General features: G+C 26.1%; 4 protein-coding genes across 5 annotated transcripts in view; 3 read left to right on the forward strand and 1 right to left on the reverse strand.

Annotated features, from left to right (window-relative positions):
• The first annotated feature begins 1,588 nt into the window (after positions 1–1,588).
• On the forward strand, positions 1,589–4,340 carry LOC107070091 (FAST kinase domain-containing protein 4). The gene is made up of 9 exons (XM_015327963.2): positions 1,589–1,960; positions 2,080–2,472; positions 2,546–2,695; positions 2,760–3,002; positions 3,116–3,260; positions 3,450–3,536; positions 3,621–3,773; positions 3,887–3,956; positions 4,045–4,340. The coding sequence occupies exons 1-9, from the start codon at positions 1,844–1,846 to the stop codon at positions 4,286–4,288; spliced, it is 1,602 nt and encodes a 533-aa protein (XP_015183449.2). The 5' UTR covers positions 1,589–1,843; the 3' UTR covers positions 4,289–4,340.
• A 97-nt stretch (positions 4,341–4,437) lies between these two features.
• LOC107070093 (MICOS complex subunit MIC13 homolog QIL1) lies at positions 4,438–5,393 on the reverse strand. The gene is made up of 4 exons (XM_015327965.2): positions 5,329–5,393; positions 5,098–5,184; positions 4,823–4,982; positions 4,438–4,755 (listed from the first exon to the last, which is right to left on the reverse strand). The coding sequence occupies exons 2-4, from the start codon at positions 5,109–5,111 to the stop codon at positions 4,579–4,581; spliced, it is 351 nt and encodes a 116-aa protein (XP_015183451.1). The 5' UTR covers positions 5,112–5,184; positions 5,329–5,393; the 3' UTR covers positions 4,438–4,578.
• Positions 5,394–5,537: 144 nt separating this feature from the next.
• On the forward strand, positions 5,538–9,272 carry LOC107070085 (uncharacterized). Its single transcript, XM_015327950.2, has 8 exons — positions 5,538–6,529; positions 6,664–6,736; positions 7,002–7,205; positions 7,590–7,712; positions 7,836–8,020; positions 8,208–8,337; positions 8,453–8,754; positions 8,967–9,272. Exons 1-8 carry the CDS (start codon positions 6,490–6,492, stop codon positions 9,161–9,163), a joined length of 1,254 nt encoding a protein of 417 aa, XP_015183436.1. The 5' UTR covers positions 5,538–6,489; the 3' UTR covers positions 9,164–9,272.
• Positions 9,273–11,215: 1,943 nt separating this feature from the next.
• Oatp26F (Organic anion transporting polypeptide 26F) overlaps positions 11,216–20,011 on the forward strand; it is a 49,577-nt gene continuing 40,781 nt past the window's right edge. The window contains exons 1-2 of one of the 2 annotated variants that reach the window (XM_015327924.2): positions 11,216–11,280; positions 15,759–15,818. In XM_015327924.2, the coding sequence (XP_015183410.2) occupies positions 15,771–15,818 (48 nt within the window). In that variant the 5' untranslated portion in view covers positions 11,216–11,280; positions 15,759–15,770. The remainder of the gene's footprint in view (positions 11,281–15,758; positions 15,819–20,011) is intronic. The other variant, XM_015327923.2, reaches the window with a different exon arrangement.

Here is a 20,011-nt window from a genome sequence, read left to right on the forward strand (position 1 = left end):
TATCAATTTAAAAAAAAAAAAATTAAAATTAAAATTAAAATTAAAATGTTAACTATTGTTCATTTCTTTTTTCACTTTCTTTTTTTTTCTTTTTATACTCGATTAATTCGTCCCATCTTTTTTTTTTATACATACGCAAGATATTTTTACCTCACTTTTATTTTATTTTATTTTTTTTTTATTATTACTCTTTATTATTCATAGATGATTTATTTTATTGTTTTCTTTGTTTTTTGAATTATAATTAAAATTCGAGAAATGAAAAGCTTAACTTTCTTTCGTTTAGTTTTTTCTTGTTTTTTTTTCTTTTTTTTTTCAAATTAAATCTCCGATTAGTTTGAAAACATTCAAATATTTCATCCGTTCGCGCCAAAAAATATTTGACCACGAGATCAATGTGATAGTTGAGCAAAGTTTTTTTGTTTGTTTGTTTTTTTTTTTCTACTCATGTTAGTTCTTTTTTTTTTTTTTTAAATGACATTTCATAAATGTCAGATTAATGATGGAATTATTTTATTGTTCGATGTCACAAATGAAATACTCGCTTTTTATTTATTTCTTATCTTTAGATATTGTTATATAATATTCTACATAGATTTTATAGATTTTAATCATTAAGATATCATCATCAAAGCCAAGAGAAGCACATGAACAAAATGTTTTAGTGATTTTTAATCAAGAAAAAAAAAAAAAAAAAGAAAAAAGAAAAAAAGAAAAATAAATTCTTAACACAGAAAAGAAACGTTCTCGGGTTATTAATTGATAGGATACTTTTCAATGCAAATCTAGACAATAATCCTTCGTGCAAATAGATCATTTCTTTTGATGTTTGTTTAAGGGCGCGGTTCTTTACAATTAGGCTCATTGACCTGACAGAATTAGGAATGGATCGATGAGTTAGTTTTTCATCTGTAGCATTTTAATTGCTCGTCGCACCTTTTAATGAATCCTAATTGATTTACTTATGTGAAAGTGAATATTCTAAAATATACATTAACAATTGTATATATACAGGTGTAAGAAAGAAAAAAAAAATTATCTGACAATATTATAAATCTTGTTTTTTGCATGTAATTTAATTGATTTCACATCCTGATGTATAAATATATATATATAGATAAAAAAAAAAAAAAAAAAAAAAAAGAAAAGAAAGTAACTAATTATATGCACTGATAATAAATGTCACGCTCTAAAAGACTTCATCAAAACATATTTTTGTCAAAGAAAAAAACATATGTTACCACGTATAACATATGTAATTAAGCGCAAACATTTTTAATTTGTAGATTTTAATTTTTTCTTTTTTTTTTCTTCTTCCTTTTTCTGCACAGTAGAGTTAAGTCGGTAAGAATGGAAATCTTTTTATCGACGTACAATTAAAGAATGCGATTTTATCGACGTACAATTGAAGAATGCGATCTTATCGACTGTCGATAATACTTGTCCCTTTATAATTCATAGAAAAAGATAAATCATATTGATTAGAAATTTGCTTATCATATATGGGTATATGATTAGATAACAAATTTAAATGATAGATGGCACTTTTTTTTATTAAATTTCCTTTTGATTATTTCACACGTTGTGTGGTATAACCTAAACACGAGTTTAATCTTTTTTTGTTTAAATGCTAAAAGTATTCTTTCAAAAGTTTCATACAATTTATACACGCAATTAACTTATTTATCAAATATATATATATATGCAATATATTATTTAAAAAGAGTGTTCATCAATTTGTCGCGTTTACACGATTAACGCATAATGATACTTTGAAAATATAACTCTTGTCATTGGTTTATATGCGTTATTATATAAATTAATATTAAAAACGTATCTTACAATGTTGTCATTGCATTTAAATATATTCAATGCGACAATTAGAACATTTCCGTATTGGAGATTAAGTTCATTTTTAAGTACAAGTGTAATAAGTCCAGAACACAATAACTTAAATAAGGTAAACCTTGTAATACGTTTGTGCTTGTTATGTGTAATACCAAATAATGAAATTTTATTCAATTAAATGTGTATCCATATATATATATGTATTTATGTAAAAATAATTTTCTTTTGTAGCACGAAGAAAGTGTCATTCAAAATGATAACAAATATTCCAAGAAAGAAAAATTATTACAAGAACAAACAAATGTATCACAGATATCATCATCATCATCATCATCATCATCATCATTATCATCATCATCATCGGACAAATTGCAAACTAATACTTTTATGTCTTTAGATGAGAAAATAGTTAAGACTAAAAATACTAAAGATTTGATTGGTATTATGAACGATCCAAATATAACAATTGATCAAGTTAAACAAATTTTAAGTCAAATTTCTAATTTAAAGCCCAACGTAGAAAAACGAACAACAGTTTCAGAATCCAAAATAACTCAAAATGAATCCACAAAATTGGATAGTAACATTGGATTATTACCATTGTCAACACCCAAAATAATTCAGGTTTGTCCAATATAATTGTTAAAATTGTAATCTTTCATTGTTTCTTATTCAATTTTCATTCGTTATTTTATAGATACTCAAAAAGTTATCATACACCAGTGATAGAAATATACCACTGTTAAAAACATTAACTTATAATATCAGTATGTACGGTAAAAAATTAAATACAAGAATGTGTGGTGATATTTTGTACAGTTTGGCTGTTTTAAATTATCCAGATGAGGTAATCAACTTAAATTGCACGTAATTTTATCGAATAATAATATAAATGATTTATTTATTTCTAGATATTATTGGAGAAAATAATGTCTACATTACTCAATGAATTACCTGATAATGATAAAGGACCTACTATGGGTTCAATAGCAATGTCTTTAAAATTACTTAAGTATAAAAATCGTGATGTATTAGATGCCATTTTATTATGGGCTAATAATAATCTAGAAAAATTAAGGTTTCAAGATGTTACTTCGATTATAGGATGTTTAGCTTCGTTTGGTTATATTCCTAAAACTATGAATAATCTTCAGGTATCACATCAACTATATTCATATGTCATATATATATATGACATATGTCTGTCATATGATTATAGTCATATGACATATATATATATATATATATTATTTGTTTGTAAATACAGGAATATATAAATTCATTAACTCCTGATGTTACATCAAATTATCACTTGTGGCTAGACTTTGTATGGTCTTTGACAGTTTTAAACAGAGTGTCTACGAACCACGTTTCATCTGTATTATATAGTACATTTACTGACAAAATGTTATGTAAGTATATTTAAACATTTGAGTCGTTAGATAACTTATCAATTTCATATTACAATTCTATAATATGCTATTACTTTTCAACAAGAAATTTTAACAGTGCAAACTTACTGCTTTAAATTCAGATGATTAAACAAATTCAAGTAATTATAAATGAATATGTAAAATTGATCAATTATTGTTATTTTCTAGATAAAGATAATCTCAAGAATAAAATAAATACGATCAAGTTATTGAACATCAATGCTGCTGCACGTTTTATTATGGACAATTATGATGGTAGATTATTTTTTGTTAAATATTCATTTATAAACATTATTATTATTATTATTATTATTATTTTTAATTATATTTCATTTGCAGGTCCCTATATTAAAAACAAAGAATTATTTTCCTTAGTCGCTGATACCAGAAGACAAAAAGTAGAACTCATTGAAGCTTTGAAAGAGGCATTGGAACAAATCAATCCTCTTTGTTTCGAAACAAATATTAAAACAAAGATGGGTTTTACCATAGGTAAATATTTCATACAAATTTAAAATATATATATATATATATATATATATATATATATATAAAGTTATTTTATATTATATTTCGTTAATTTTGTTTTGTTTCTTTCTTTTTAGATGTAGAAAGTTGCCTGGATGAAAATAACAAATTGGTAAAACGTATTGAAAATGATTCAAAGAATATGAGGTGATTATTCTAAATGATAATTATAATTCATGATTATGTTTATACATAAAAGAGAATTCATTTTAATAAGAATAATAATTGTGTGCAGGTTAGCAATAATGGTACATGACTATCATGATTATTCTCGAGGAATGGAAGAATTATTAGGAATACCTCAATTTTATAATAAATTATTAACCACTCAAGGTTATAAATTATTAAATATTTCTTATCAAAACTTCAGCGTAAATGATATACTTGCTAAACGTGTTAAGTATTTACGAGATAAGATTGATTCGTTACAAACGACGTCTTCTTCTTCTTCTTCTTCTTCTTCTTCTTCTTCGATGTAATTACATAAAGTGTAACTATGATAACTAATGAAAATAAATTAAATAGCTTATTTATTGTGTTACTTTCAATAATCGTTAATTTATCATTTTCATTATTGTATTGTAAAAAATATAAATGGAAAAAAGAAAAAAAGAAACGACCACAAAAATATAATTAATTAAATATCTTTTAGCATAAATGTAAATTTATATAATTATACATTATATAACATTTTTATTGCGGCGATTGGACAATAACAAATATTTTTCTAAAATTTATACAATACGACTAATAAAATGAACACAAATGTTTATTCAGTTTTGGTCAATTGTTCTGTCTTCTCCTTAGTAAATTTAGATACCGTTTCATAAGCATTTGCAATATGCGAAGGACTATCAGCAACAAATTTAATACTCGTTATAACTCCTGCATTCCATTTTGTTGCTAACCAATGTCTAAAATCTGTGACATTTGGTATTGATGAAATCTAAGAAAACATTGTAATCATTTAAACGTACTTATAAATCTAAATTGATTACAATTTTTCAACTCACCTCTTTGGTTATTTCTTTAGGTATATTATCCTTCAAATATGGATCTAAATTTTGATGTATTTTATCATAAACTTTAAGACTATCATCATGTTTTGACCAAATACCTTCTTGTACAGAATAATAAATAATACCACCAACTAAACTAGCTTTAATGGTGAACCTATGAAATATAACCTCAATTAGTATTTCAATAAATTTATTTGTAAAAAAAAAAAATGGTAGCATGCAAATACCATGACAATAATATTTCTTGAATCTTCTTTATTTGTACTAACCGCATTAAACCCATAATATATGTTATAAATTACTTTGTTTTGTCTTTTCAAATGTATGGGTTTACGAAAGAAGGCACCTTCTTCTACCTATCTCAGAAATAAGAAATTACGTAAAGTATGATAAATGTGAAATATCAATTAATATTAATAAAATAACAATAAAATATATATTTTAATATATTTAATATTATTATAAAAGTTTTTCATTAAATTTCATGGATTTATACTTACACTTGAAGTGTCACATTTGTATTACGATAAATGATTAGTACGTCATTGATTCGCGTAGTAGTAGAATACCGTGTGACAAAAAATGGCGCGTAAATTTAAATGTATATTTATAATCTAATCAAAATTCATTATGTAATATTTACAATTTTTTAGTTTTAAATTCATTTATTATTAATGGTATATATTTTTTATATTTATAAGAATAAAATTATATTATATATGTTGCATGTTGCATGTTGCACATTGCATGTTGCATGCTGGGATACTTATACTTTTTTATTTATTGCACTTATCTCGCTTTACTTTTGCTTTTCGCATTAACAAGCTTATCTTAATAGTACTATTAAACTTTAAGTTTTGGTTTTAAGCTTATGGTTGTATATAATAATGAAGTTATCTTAAAAAGCTTTAAAATGTATTGGAGTAATGCACGAATAAAAAAAATAAAAGAAACAGCACTCATTTATAAATAAACACAACAATTTGTTTCCTTAAAAAAAAAAATAAAAAAAAAAATTCCTACAAAATTTCTATTATTATTATTATTTAAATCTTTATCTATAAAATAAGATTTTGTTAATTAACATGAAGTTATTAGTTTATACGTTAGATGGCAGAATTCGAGAATCGAATTGTTACACATTTAAATTATTCAATAATTTTTATTTTATAAATAACCTATAAATTTAAATATTTTATAAAACCTATCAAAAATTTTAATACAACAAATAATAATGATAAAAATGTTAATAAATATTTAGGATAATAATTATGGTATGTTAATAGATTGGTAACATAATCGATCAAGCACACCTTGGTAACGGTTGAATCCTTCTACGATTATCTATTTTTTCTTATTAAACAAATCGTCAATGGAAGATCAGTAACGTGAATAAGTGTTGCTAAAGGTGTAACTTTCCTTTGTGATAAAAAAATAAAAAAGCATCCTCCTCCTCCTCCAACTCCAACTCCTCCTCTGAAGTGTGTCGGGTTAGTCATCCGAATAATTTCTGTTCCGAGGACTTGTAATTATATTTTATAATTAAATACGCGTACCCTAACTTTCCCTTTCGTTTATACCCTCACCCTTTCTTTTCATCTTATTCACTTTCTTCGTCTTAAAAAAAAAAGCTCGTTCCTGAACGTAATTGGAATGTCCACATGAGGCTTTTAAGATTTTTACTCCGTTACTTTCCACCAGGTAAACGTAAACTTTAAAAGATGTTTTAAGTATAAACAAAAAGAAAAAAAAAGGTAAAATTACTTCGTTTAACGTTTAATCGTTTTAGTTTATTGAAATTGAACATCTTTTTAAAGTTTACAAATCATTTACAGGTATAGCCTTGGAATACAGACAAGGTGGCGACGTTAAAACTAAGATGATCGACTTGTTGGATCTGTCCCTTGAGTAATTGAATTTTACACTTTATTGCCACATCCTAGGGGAAAACTAGTTTGTTTTTTTTATTTTAAATATACCATTATTTTATACAATTCGTTTAATCATGTAATTGTATAACATTGTGAAGTGAACAAATTCAAGGACGAAAAGTGAATGGTGTTTTTTTTTTTACAGAAAGATGAAAAGAAAAAAATAGAGTTAGAAGAGTTTGTTTAAATGTCAAATTTATTTAAGATAATAAATTGCATAAGTGTGTTATTATTTTTTACAGAACTGACATAAGAGCACTGGCAGAGAGCATAAAAGCAAGTGAGCCAGTAATAACCGAAAGTGTAATGGACCAATTAGTGGAAACATTGGAGAAATTACAGGCCAAAGTGTGCAACGCAGACGTGAAGCGTTATTATAAACATAAGACCCTTAGAACACATCTTCTACCTTTAACTAACATAGCGTTCGATAAATTAGGTAAAAGGTACTAACTATCGATTAAGGTTGTAATCGATATACCATTCGGTTTTATCATAAAACCAAAACATTAACGTATAACATAGATTAATTCTTAACATTAACAATATGATTAATTATATTTATCTTGTAATCTTGCAAAAATGAAGAATATTATTTTATTTATTATATTATTATATTATTTTTAACATTAAAGGGATCTCCGGCAGGCTGGGGCGTGGCGTAGCAATTCGACCTATCTACTCTAATTTTGAATTAAGCCACCAGATAGCGTATTCAAATGCTAGAGATTCCAATAATTAATCTTACAAATAAAAATATTATTTTATTTATTATATGATTATTATTATATTTTACTATATTATAATATAAAAAAAGTTTATTTAAATAGATGCTTGACAGGAAGTTACGACAGAACTTGTAAAGTTTGGGACATTGACACTGGAGAAGAGTTACTTACTCTCGAAGGCCATAAAAACGTTGTCTATGCCGTTTCCTTTAACAACCCGATATCGTAAGTCTTATCTAACATTAAAGTAACAAAATAATGTAATAAAATTGCACTGACCAAGTTGGACGAAAAAATGGCTTGGCAGAGAATGATGTTATACATTTCATTTTCCATATATTTTTTTAGAGACAAAATAGTAACCGGATCTTTTGATAAAACAGCAAACGTTTGGTGTTCAACTACTGGTCATTGTTTGCTTACATTGTGGGGTCACAACGGTGAAGTTGTAGTAGCCAAATTTTCACCGACTCAAAACAAATTGGCTACGGGTTCTTTGGATTCAACTTCAAGAATATTTAATCTTGCTACAGGTAAAAAAAAAATGCAATTCTCGTTGCAATGTATGTGATCTCCTCCTCCAGTGTGTGAGAGTATGTTAAAAGAATACAAAAATGTAGAAAAATAAATGTTAAATGTTAAGTTTGAATTGGAAGTTGTTGCTGTTGTTTTTTTTTTTATCACGAAAAATGGGATTTGAATGAAGGATCAATTCGACAGGTCAAGAATTAGGTTTGCTGAAGGGTCACACGGCAGAAATAATTGCCCTTCATTACAACGATGATGGAAATCAAATGATCACGGGTTCATTCGATGGTACAATCAGCGTTTGGGATACCAGAACTTTTACGTTAGTTTCAATTTGATTTCCTCTTTTGTTTATTTCTTTTTCTTATCTTATCTTTAAATTATCTTACATGAAAAAAAAAAAAAAGAAAAAATGCATTGATTTGTTAATTATCTAGACGAGTATCCGTATTGATCGGTCATCGTTCGGAATTATCAAATTGTCTTTACAATTTCGATTGTACACTGATAGCATCCTCTTCGATGGATAAAACAGCCAAAATTTGGGACACCAGAAAAACTGCTTGTTGTCTTGCCACGTTATTGGGACACGATGACGAAGTTCTTGATTTGACCTTTGATAACACGGGCAAAAAATTGGCAACAGCTAGTAGTGATACTACAGCAAGAGTTTGGGATACTAATAAGGATTTTAGACAAATTTCGATTATGCAAGGTCATCGAGAAGAAGTTTCGAAAGGTAATATATATATATTTTTTTTTAATTTTGTTTAACCCTTTCTACCTAATTTATAATTCAGGTATTAATTGATTTTCTAAAATATTAAATAAATATATTTAATTTGATTATCAGGCCACGTGTACCACTGGTGATATACGAAACGTGTTGACCTATATTCCATTTAGAAATTTTCAATAAAAATCCAAATTTTTCTTTCTTTTCTCTCCCAGTTTGTTTCAGTCCAAGCGGTCATCACCTTTTGACCTCTTCATTGGACAAAACTGCACGTTTATGGTCTTTAGAATCCGGATATTGCGTGCAGAAACTCGATGGTCACGTAGACGATGTATTTAGTTGCGCTTTTTCATATACAGGTGATACAATTGTAACAGCTAGCAAAGACAATAGTTGTATTATTTGGAGATGACTCGATTGGTTCAAAGTTTGTCCATAGCTTTTAATCGTTATACTTTTTATTATTTATATCATTTATTTTTACATTATTTAAATACAAATTTTTATTTTAAAAAAATAAATTATTATTGTTCTCACGTTATACACAAAATAGAAAAACACAATTTTGTTAATACAAATTGCAATCTTGTTCAATGATCATTGTGGTATATACATATATATATATATATATATATATATATATTTTATTGTTGTTATAAGAATATTATAATTTTAATCTGGAATAGTAGTTGCATTTCCGGTGAAAGTTAAATACGTCAATTATTCAAAGATTCGCTTGAAAACACAAGAAAGTAACCTACCTGTGTTTAGTATACCATATATAAATATATCTATATACATGTTATGTGTTTTATAATTTATTGTCCACACTATATAATATTCAAATAAATATAATATGTTACACAAATTAAATATTTACCAAAAAAACAAAACAAAAAATAGTAGAATAAATATTTTTCATTGTAATACTTAAATATCAATATTATTATATTTATATTATATAAATATAAATATAATTTCTTATTATTATTTCATTGATAATTAATATAATTATATAATATTCAAATATTAATAAATAATTATTTATAATTATTATATATATATATATATAATAATAAAATATATGTAAATTATTACACGTGATTCAACTATATATTTATTATAAATCGTAATGTTTTTGCTCGACACAATTTTATCTAAAAAAAAAAAAAAAAAATAGAAACAAGAACCCGTTAAAATTATTTTAAAAAAAGGATAAAAAGTAAAATTTAACGACATTAAGAGAGAATAAAATTATGGTTGTGTTAAGAAAAAAAAAAAAAAAGAAAAAAAAAACGAATGCATGCGTGTTCTTGGACCCCTTCTCTTCAATGCAAAGTCGTCGTACTCTTGGGGACTTATAAACATTGTGAACGTCTTAGTGAATAATAGTCAGTCTCTTATGTTCGTACTCACGACATCGTCCTAACCAACGTCTTGTTATATGTGTGTGTGTGTGTGTTTATGTGTCGTTTATAATATACTATAGTCATTTTAAGAAAGGTGCTACCACCAGTGGATAAAAACCGGTTTTTAGTAAAACGTGACACACACGGATCTACAAAATTGTATTTTAAAATAATCCTAGTATATAAAACCACAATAATATTAATTTATTATTTATTATTTATTATTATTCAAGACTAGTATTTTCTTGATTTTGGGGGGATTTTTTTTTTGAGTAACATTGAACATAATATTTAAAAAAAAAAAAACGAATGAAGTTACAATATCTTGTTTCTACAAAAGATATTGCTTCCTTTAACAAAAAAAAAAAAATAATTCAACATTTGATGCTCGTTGCTACTATTATAGTTTTCGTAATTAAAATTAATTAGAAGAAGAAAAAGAAGAAGAAGAAGAATACAAAAAATTTCATATACACACACATATATATATATATATATCGTTTGTTTTTTTTTGAACGACGATAATAATACACGTATGAACCAAAAAAAAAAAAAGGATATCTCTTTGACGAAGATTTAAAAGCATGCTCGTTATCATTTACCTGCAAAAGAAAAAATAACAAAAAAATAAAAAATAATGAAATAAAATAAAAAGAAAGATACAAATTCTTGTATACTTGAATAATATATGTGACGAGTTACATACACGGCAGCATCGTTCCAAAGCATACAAGTCTTGTTGCTTTTTGTAATAATAATAAAAAAAGACCAAAATGATTACATTTTCGTTTGTAATTTAACGCTTCTAATGAAACACTTTGGGAACGTTCAAGCGAATGCAAAATAATTAGCGGTGGTTTCTCGTTGTTCTACCGTTTGCGTCACACAGTTAAAACGAACAATGTGTCTTCACTGAAATTCAAGCTTTATCTTATACATGAATAATATATATATATATATATATATATATATATACATATATATATATATTTTTTTCAAAGTATCATCAATCTTTCAAGTTATCGTTGTTAGTCGTTCTTATTCCTTTAACAAATACGTACGAAAATAAAAAAACAAAAGAAGACAACAAATTTTGTAATTTCTTTTACACGTATCTAAGGTAAGTGTAATTTTGTTATTATCATCATCAAATATTAATATTATATTAAAAATTAATTTATTCATTTAAACGAATATTATATAATATTTTAATATCAAATATAAAAAATTTGTTTTAACAATTTTTTTCATTTTACTATTAGAAAAGACTATACAATTTTGTTTATAGTATGTTAAAAGTATACTGAAATATTAATACGAATAGAAACATTCATTTCAGTAAATATTATTTTAATATTAATAACGTCCAAATTTATCTTAACAATTTTTTTTTTTTTTTTTTTTAATTTTATCATCAGAAAATAAATTTCTTTTAAATATGTTAGAAATACACCTTCTCTCATCATTGTCTTCCTACCACGTTGGTCTTTCTCAAATATTAATCCCAAGAGATGGGAAAACGTTCTCTACTCGTTGTGTTCACCCAACTAACACTTAACTCGTTGAGATAATACGCTGAAATGTATATCTCAAATATTTTCTCTTAAGATTATTATTATCCATCTCGAGTGTTATTAACGGTGTAACCAACATGATATAAATTAATTGAGTGCATCTCGTAACTTATACGGTATTTGGATTAAATATTACCTAAGTTAAAAGTCTTTTTCGTTATGTATATATATATAGTATATACACCTTTTCGTGAATATGAGTGCAAAAGAAGAGAATGTGTTAGAGAGAAAGAGACACACGCGTGGAAATTGATTACGTAAGATTTTTCGTATAACCCCACTAAATTCTCATGCCTGAAACTGACAGGTAAACGAGAATGAAATACGCGAGTGTCTCCCAGAAGTGGCTGAACGAGAAAGAATTTTAAAGTGTTTTTCCCTATTAAAAAAAAAAAGGTAGCAGTACCTTCCTTTTTTTTCTTTTTTTATCTTATCTCCTTTAAAATTACTTTCTCTTTTTTTTTTTTTTTTTAATTTTATAATATTTTTACAATCTAACGAAAACACTTTTTACCCTTTTTTGTTTGATGTATTAAATAAGATGTTTGTAGAAAATTGTAATTAAAAAATTAATTAATTAATTATTTTTAATAATAATTTAATTAATAATTCTCATTGGTTGTTGAATTCTTGATTACGTAAATCGTAAAATAAATTTTACTAATTTAATTAATCAAATTAATTAATTAATTACTTTTTCAATATTATTTCGAATTAATAATTCTCGCAGGTGTTTGTGTAATAATTGATTGATTATTTTTTTTTTTTAATATTATTTTGAATTAATCATTCTTGTTAGTTGTTAAAAAGAAAAAGAAAAAGAAAAAAAAAGAGGAAGACAAAAACCGGATATTACGCAAATATTACAAACATTAATATCGAAGGATGGAATTAATGTCAGATTAAAATTACACGTTACAGGTGAATCCAACTCTGTTTTTATAATTATCAAAGATTTCGCATACTTAATTTAATATTTTTTTCCTTATTTGTTTTTTCTTGTTTTTTTTTTTTGTCTTTTCAAAGATTAAGCACGACATATAAATGTTTCCGAGATGATTGAAATTTTCATGGCTAAAGTAGAAACCTTCAGTTAAAATATACACATATATATATATATATATACACACACGATTGAATTTTCCTCGTCATATTTCCTTCTACATATTTCAACTCACGGCTTTACATCGATTAATTCCACCAACTGACCTTCCTTTTCTCGTTCTATGTCAAGGCTAAGTCGAGTACTATGCCAGTTAAAGCGTAAAGAAAATCTTTTACCTTATATATATATAACAAAGACTTTATATATATATATCTTTTCTTCAATATTTTATCATAAAGTTTTTCTTATCTTTTTTCTTTTTTCTATTTTTTTCTTTAAGCCATTCGTTAACGAAACGTAGAAAAAAAAGGAATGAATATTTATCATTTGGAAATAAAAAAAAGTATTGAGGAAAGGAATAAAAAATAAGTAAAAAATTGATAAAAAAATAGGTAAAATAAAATGAAACTAAATAAGATAAAATAATATAACAAAAAATAAAATAATATTATATAGAATAAAATAATATAAAATAAAAAAAAATAAAATAATATAAAATAAAATAAAATAAAATAAAAAAAATTAAAAAGAAATGACTCTTTTTAAGATCGCAAAAAAAAAAGGTAAACTCTTTATACGCGCAATCACGTGGAAAAAAAAAAGGGTAGAAAGGTTACTAATGGGGAAATCGTGTTAAACTTAAAGATGGTCCCGCTCGAGAGCCTTTAAGTATAGTCTTCGGCACGTTTTCTCTCTGTCCATTCTGGAAATTTCCCGATCGTTTACAATATATATTTATTTATATGCATTTTTTATTATTTCTAAAAAATCACGTTATTCACGAACAATAATTACGATTATTTCGAGGTAAAAGTAAAGTAGTTTTAAAAACGATAAAATGGATAACAACGCAACAACATGATGAACGAACAATTATTTTAAACTAACAATTAAACATAATTTACATTAAAATTATTTATATTAGAAATTGTTCGCGTATATAAGGTTATCGTTCTAAAAGAAAGAAATAAATACAACATAATTTACGTTATTATTATTATGTTGGTAATAATAGTTATATTTATATACTATTCGTTTATGTAATAAACGAGTAAAATTAGTTTCTTAACGTTATGGAAAAATTTGTAAAAAAATTATAATTATAAAACCTTGACTTTTGAAATTAATCTTTTTCTTTTGTATTTTTTTGTTGTTGTAGTTTCTACTTATACGTGCATTTCAATGACAAACTGCATTCGTAAGATTATTAATCGTTTTTTTTTCTTTTTTTTTTCATTACAAATAAACAACGTCGTAAGATCATAAATTCTTATTATAATGTTTTCTTTTCTTTTGTTTATAGCAATTTTTCTCATTACTTTTTTCTTCTTCGTAAAAGGGAAATTTTTGCATTATATATTTTTCATAATAATTATTTTTAATTTTTTTTTTATTTTCAAGAAAATAATTATTAAATTAATATTTTATTCATACCTATTTCATATTATTTCAAGTTGAAGTAAGCAAATGTAAATGAAAACGTTTTGAACGTTTAATATTTATTTATAAAAAATATGCGAGACTCGGTGAATTTTTGTACGATTTGTTCGTAGAAGATGGTGCTTGAAAATAAAAAAATAAAAAAAATAAAAATATTACGCTCAATGAATAATAATAATTTTAACCAACGTTACTGTGTGTAGGCCTATTATCCTTTTACTTCGAACAACCATGACGCTCTATTAACGTTCATTCGCACCTATCAGACCATTGTCTTACTGCCCCCAAGAAGAATCTTTCCGATGCGTTTTCTCAACTCCCCTTAATGCAATTTAACCTTCTATAAAATATATATATATATATATATATATATATATATTTATATTCAAATGTTGTATATAATATAATAACATAAAACACAATTTAAAACGATAACTATGAAAAATCTTACAGAGATATTCGAAATTATTATTCAACATAAGAAAAAAAAAGAAATAAAATAAAATAAAGAACACAATTATTAATTTAAAATGTTAACCATAAATATATGGGGAACCATGTTAAATATCATTTTGTTTCTTTGAAAATGAATTCTTTTACAAATTAATATCATTCGAATTGATTGAAGTAAATGAAACGTTTTTATATTAATTATCCATTTGATGAAAATATATATTTGAATAACGATTTTCAACAATAGTGATTTCTCGATAATCATCATCATTATTATTATTATTATCATCATCATCATCGTTCATCTCGTTGACGAACGTTTCGCCAGCAATGTTACAACACACCACTATTAACGTATATGTAATTTTGGTATAAGAGCCAGGAAATAACACACACGATCATTCTGCGTATATTCAGTGCGTTATCTCCGTTAATCATGAAATTTCCGCTATTTGCTTAAGCGTTTACCAATCGCGAAAGCGTTCATCGATAACGAGTTGTTTCAACCTCCGGTAACACGGCAGGGTGTGTGTATTTGCGGACCCGTGCAAGTTAATTCAATGACCGTCGAACAAACGTTCTTACCGATTATAAACGAGTCAATCTTATTAAAGGGATTAAAGTGATTATAAGAAAATATAGGATCAACGTTTCAAATGCATTCGTTTGAATAAGACAATAACAATAAAAAATAAAAAAATAATTAACTAGAAAGTAACAAAAAACATTTGAAGAATTTTAAAATATAATTGGGATTTTAATCTTTTTTTTTTTTCGATATTAAATATTAATCTATTAATATTTAATTTAATATTATATATATATATATATTTATAACAAAAATAATTCTGTATAAAAATAATAGTTTTACTAAAATTAATAATTGCATTATACGAAATGCAATTATAGAACAAAGCACCATAAGTTTGTTCAATTGTTATATTTATAATAATTAATGATTAATAATTATTATACACGTAATAATGGCCTAAACGTTAACGTTTTGACAATTTGTGTGTGTTTTAGATAACGTTCAAGATGACTACTGGTATTGACAATTTAGCATTTGATTCGATTCAACCTTCGGTAAGTTTGTTCATAAAATTAATTATATATTCATAAGTAAATTCATAATAATCCATTTATATTTTCTTTTTAGCCTTTTTTTTTTTTAGCTTTTGTTTATCCTAAATAAATTATTAAACAATTAGAAAAATAATCTTCTTTAACAGAATAAAGTTTATTTAATAAATTTCATTTCATTTCAGTGATCATTCGATTGATTTTGTTTAGATTAAGAAAAAAAAAAAAGGTTGGGGATTTTTGTTTATTATATCGATTCGTAAGAAAAGTGAAGGTTACGTCAGGGTTTGCGTCAGGGTTGCTTCAACGTTCCTTTGCCTATTTCCGAGGTTTAAGTCTTCCATAGTTTCACATATACTTATGCAAATTTTCGTGCCTTGGCGGGATGCAAATTTTCTACGAACGCAAACACCGCAGGGACAGGTAAAACGCCCTTAGGATATCGCAGTTGTTTATTCCCACAGGATATCTCTCTCTTTCTCTCTTGAGAATGGATACAACAACCATAACACACCGTTGCCGGAACTCACCTAGCTTATCGTTTTGCTATAACTACGACGATCCTACCTACCTACGAGCAACGACAAACTTTACTCTTATACGAAGCAACAACAACAAATAAAAAAAAATAAAAATAAAATAAAGATGAGAAAAGTTAGAGAGAAAGATGATAAAAACGTTATCCAAGAGAATAACTTGTTTTATGTTAAAAACAAAATTTTTTTAAAACGAGTTTACTCTCATAGTTTCATTTAAAATATCATCACCTATATCACAGTTTATAAATAAGATTTAAATAAATTATTACATATTACATTACTATTATAAAACATATATATATATATTATATTATTATTAAAGCATATCATGTTTATTTATAATTTATTTTAATTTAATATGTTTATTGATTTTAATTAAAAAAAAAACAAAATTATATTAATTATTAATTTAATATATTTATATTAAAAATAAAACTAATACATATATATTTATATAATTCGCGATAAAGGATCGATTTATATTTCTCGAACATATGTATTATATATCTACATATCTATTTATCTATCCTATATAGAAACGTATGCAAATAAACATATGTATGTGGTTTGTTTGAATGCATATTCATTCATTCCGTTAACGCGTTAAACGTTGGACCTTTGATCGATCGATGGATGATGATTCATTACGCTTAATTTCAATCAAAATACACTGGAAAAAAAATCTCTCTCCATTTTTTTCAATTGAATTCAAAATTGAACGAAAGTTTTTGAAATGAATGCTCGATCCTCCTCCTCCTCCTCCTCCTCCTCCTCCTCCTCCTCCTCCTCCTCCTCCTCCTCCTCTTATATTTTTTCTACTCATGTCAGTGAAGTAATCATATCCTTAGCAGAGAGAGAGAAAAAAATCAAAAAGCAATTGAAAGGATGGTGATGGTGGTAGTAATGGTTCATTACGGAACACATCATAGTCTTTGTCATTTCAATAATTCGACCTATTTTCAAAGAAGAAAGAGGAAAACAAAAGTTACAAAAAAAAAAAAAAAAAAATTATGTTCATCGTCAAATCGTTGAGGAGACCAACCGCCCACCCACCCACCGACCCACCACCAACTGCAGGAAACACACAGCGCACTTTTCCTAACTTTTTACCCCTTTTCTTCCCTCGTTTCCCAATTTCTTTTTTTCTTCTTCTTCTTTTTTTCTTTTTTTTTTGGTTTGTTTCCAAAGCTATTGTTGTCATTATCGTTCGGGATTATTCCTAAAGAGTGAGGACACCGTCTCTCACTAGCAGTTCATTTGCGTGATGGTTGTTGGTTTGCGGTTAATGTCCGGAAGATAGGTAGGAAGGTAGATAGGTACGTTTGTGTCGTAATTACGAAGAGTAGCAGCAGCAGCAATTCGGAGTAGGTTTTTTTCACGAAAAGAAATGTCGAAGAGAACAAATAATGGATAGGGGGTGGGGGGGGGGGCTTAAAGGAATGTTTAATATACAGGGTAGTTTAGGGTAACGGTTTATATGCAATCGTTGTTGAGAAACAGATTTTTTTTTTGTTTAAATGGATCATCGCGTCTATTTTTTTTTTTTTTTTTTCATAAATCGTGGAAGATGAATGACTGTTAGGTTTGTAAAAGATTGTATTTTTTCTTTTTTTTTTTTTTTAATTCAATTCATTAGAAAAATAAATATAATTATAATAATTATTAAGGAATTTTTATGAATCGTGGAATTTTATGAATCTTTTCGGAAATACCTTACGAACTTTTCAGATTTAACCTATATATATATATATATAGGTTATTCTTATATGAAAAGTTCGTAGGCCCGGTATAACGAGATATGATCAAGTGCACGCGTACTTTGCGAAAATTCAAAGTCAATTTTCTCAAAAACAAAGCCTCAAACGACAAAATGTTATTCTATATTTTCGAATTATTTGTTCAAGTAGAATCATCATCTTTTCACTTGTAACACCAGTTACCGATCACCCTGTATATGTATGTATATGTATGATATGTAGACGCCAATTAACTTTGAGTTTGTTAATAATAAGTAAGTGGATTTTGCAGGTAGATAAAGTGTATGTAACTACCTACGAATGTATTTATATATATATATGTATATATGTATACATACGTATATGTACATAAAATGTACATAGATCGTACGGTTCGTTAATGCAAATGAAATGGCATTTGACCGACAAGCGGAATCTCGTAAACCGAGATTGCAATTATTTATTCGTTCTTCTCTCTCTCTCTCTTTCTCTCTTTCTCTCTCTGAGTGTTCCACTCTTCCTCACTCGAATTCATTCGATCGAATACACAGCTAACGAACGTACCCAGCTTCTCTTTTTGAATTTCTCGTCGAACCATCGTTATCTTTTATTTTTTTTTTGAAAAATCTACCCTTCACTTGGAACGTGTAGTATACTTAAACGAATATAATCTATCAACGATGATAAATTATTATTATTATTATTATTATTATTATTATTATTATTATTATTATTATATTTATTTTTCTAATCAATTAAATTACAAAAAAAAAATAAAATAAAACAAAAAAGGAATCTTTTACAAACCTAAACCTTTTATAAACTCACTATTGACGATTTATAAAAATTTCTAAATTATTATTTATATTATTATATTCTAATCAATTAAATTACAAAAGAATAAAATAAAAAAAGAAATAAATTAATATATATATATATATATATCTATACTTATATGTATTGTAATTTAAAAATATAAATATTAACAACACGATCTAACAAAGATTCTTCGAAAATAATAATAATAATAATAATAAGAAATCATTGCATTCACGATTCTTTGAAACTTACAAAGGTAGAAAAACGTTTATCGTATAATTTTCAAACTGACGTTTAACATAATGCATTTTAAACGATAGGAAATCTAAAATGGTAAATCGATTCTTAACACGTACCTGTATATACTAAGAAAAATGTGTGACTTTTCTACTTTGCTTTCTACAAAGTAAGTAGAAAAAGAATACACACACACACACACACACATATATATATATACATATACAAAGAGAAATAAAAAGAAACGTAAAACGGGTGATGATGGTGGCAAAAGTTTCGATGCTTAAATGCGTTCGTGCTCGGTTACACGTGGATAGAAAACGTTCTTACAGTTTTTTTTACTTTTTTTTTTTTTTATTTTTATTTCTCAGCATAGAGAAAAGTACTTCTATATGCGATCTCTTTCTTTTCAAATGGGGTGGAGAAGGGGAGGGGGAAAAAAAATACGTGACGATATGAAAGACCTCGTGTACCCACACCAGCAGGAATATCGGGGAAAGCCGGAAGCATTTACAAAAGAGAAAGAGAGAGAAAGAGAGAGAGAGGGTGGTTCTTTTGAGGCTCGTTTTCATTTTGAATATGGCGCGCCAAAGGTATCAACACGTAAAAAAAGTCATGCTAAAATGTATTCCATTACACGAGCAACCAACTTGAAGAAAAAAAATCGTTTGATATATATATATATTTGTATCTTCTCATTTTTGAATGGCATCGAATTTTCACGATTTTTTTTTTTTTAACCCTTAGAAATATAAAAACAAGAGTAACAGGAATTCGCGTGAAAAAAGCCCATTTAAAGAAAAAGAAAAAAAAAATAATACAAAACTTGTTTTAACGATGGTGGTGGATGGGTGTGCAGTTTAAA

This window comes from Polistes dominula, unplaced genomic scaffold (genome assembly GCF_049000335.1).
Source record: "Polistes dominula isolate Pdom_NZ unplaced genomic scaffold, Pdom_raw_medaka contig_73, whole genome shotgun sequence".
In the NCBI taxonomy this organism is placed as follows: domain Eukaryota; kingdom Metazoa; phylum Arthropoda; class Insecta; order Hymenoptera; family Vespidae; genus Polistes; species Polistes dominula.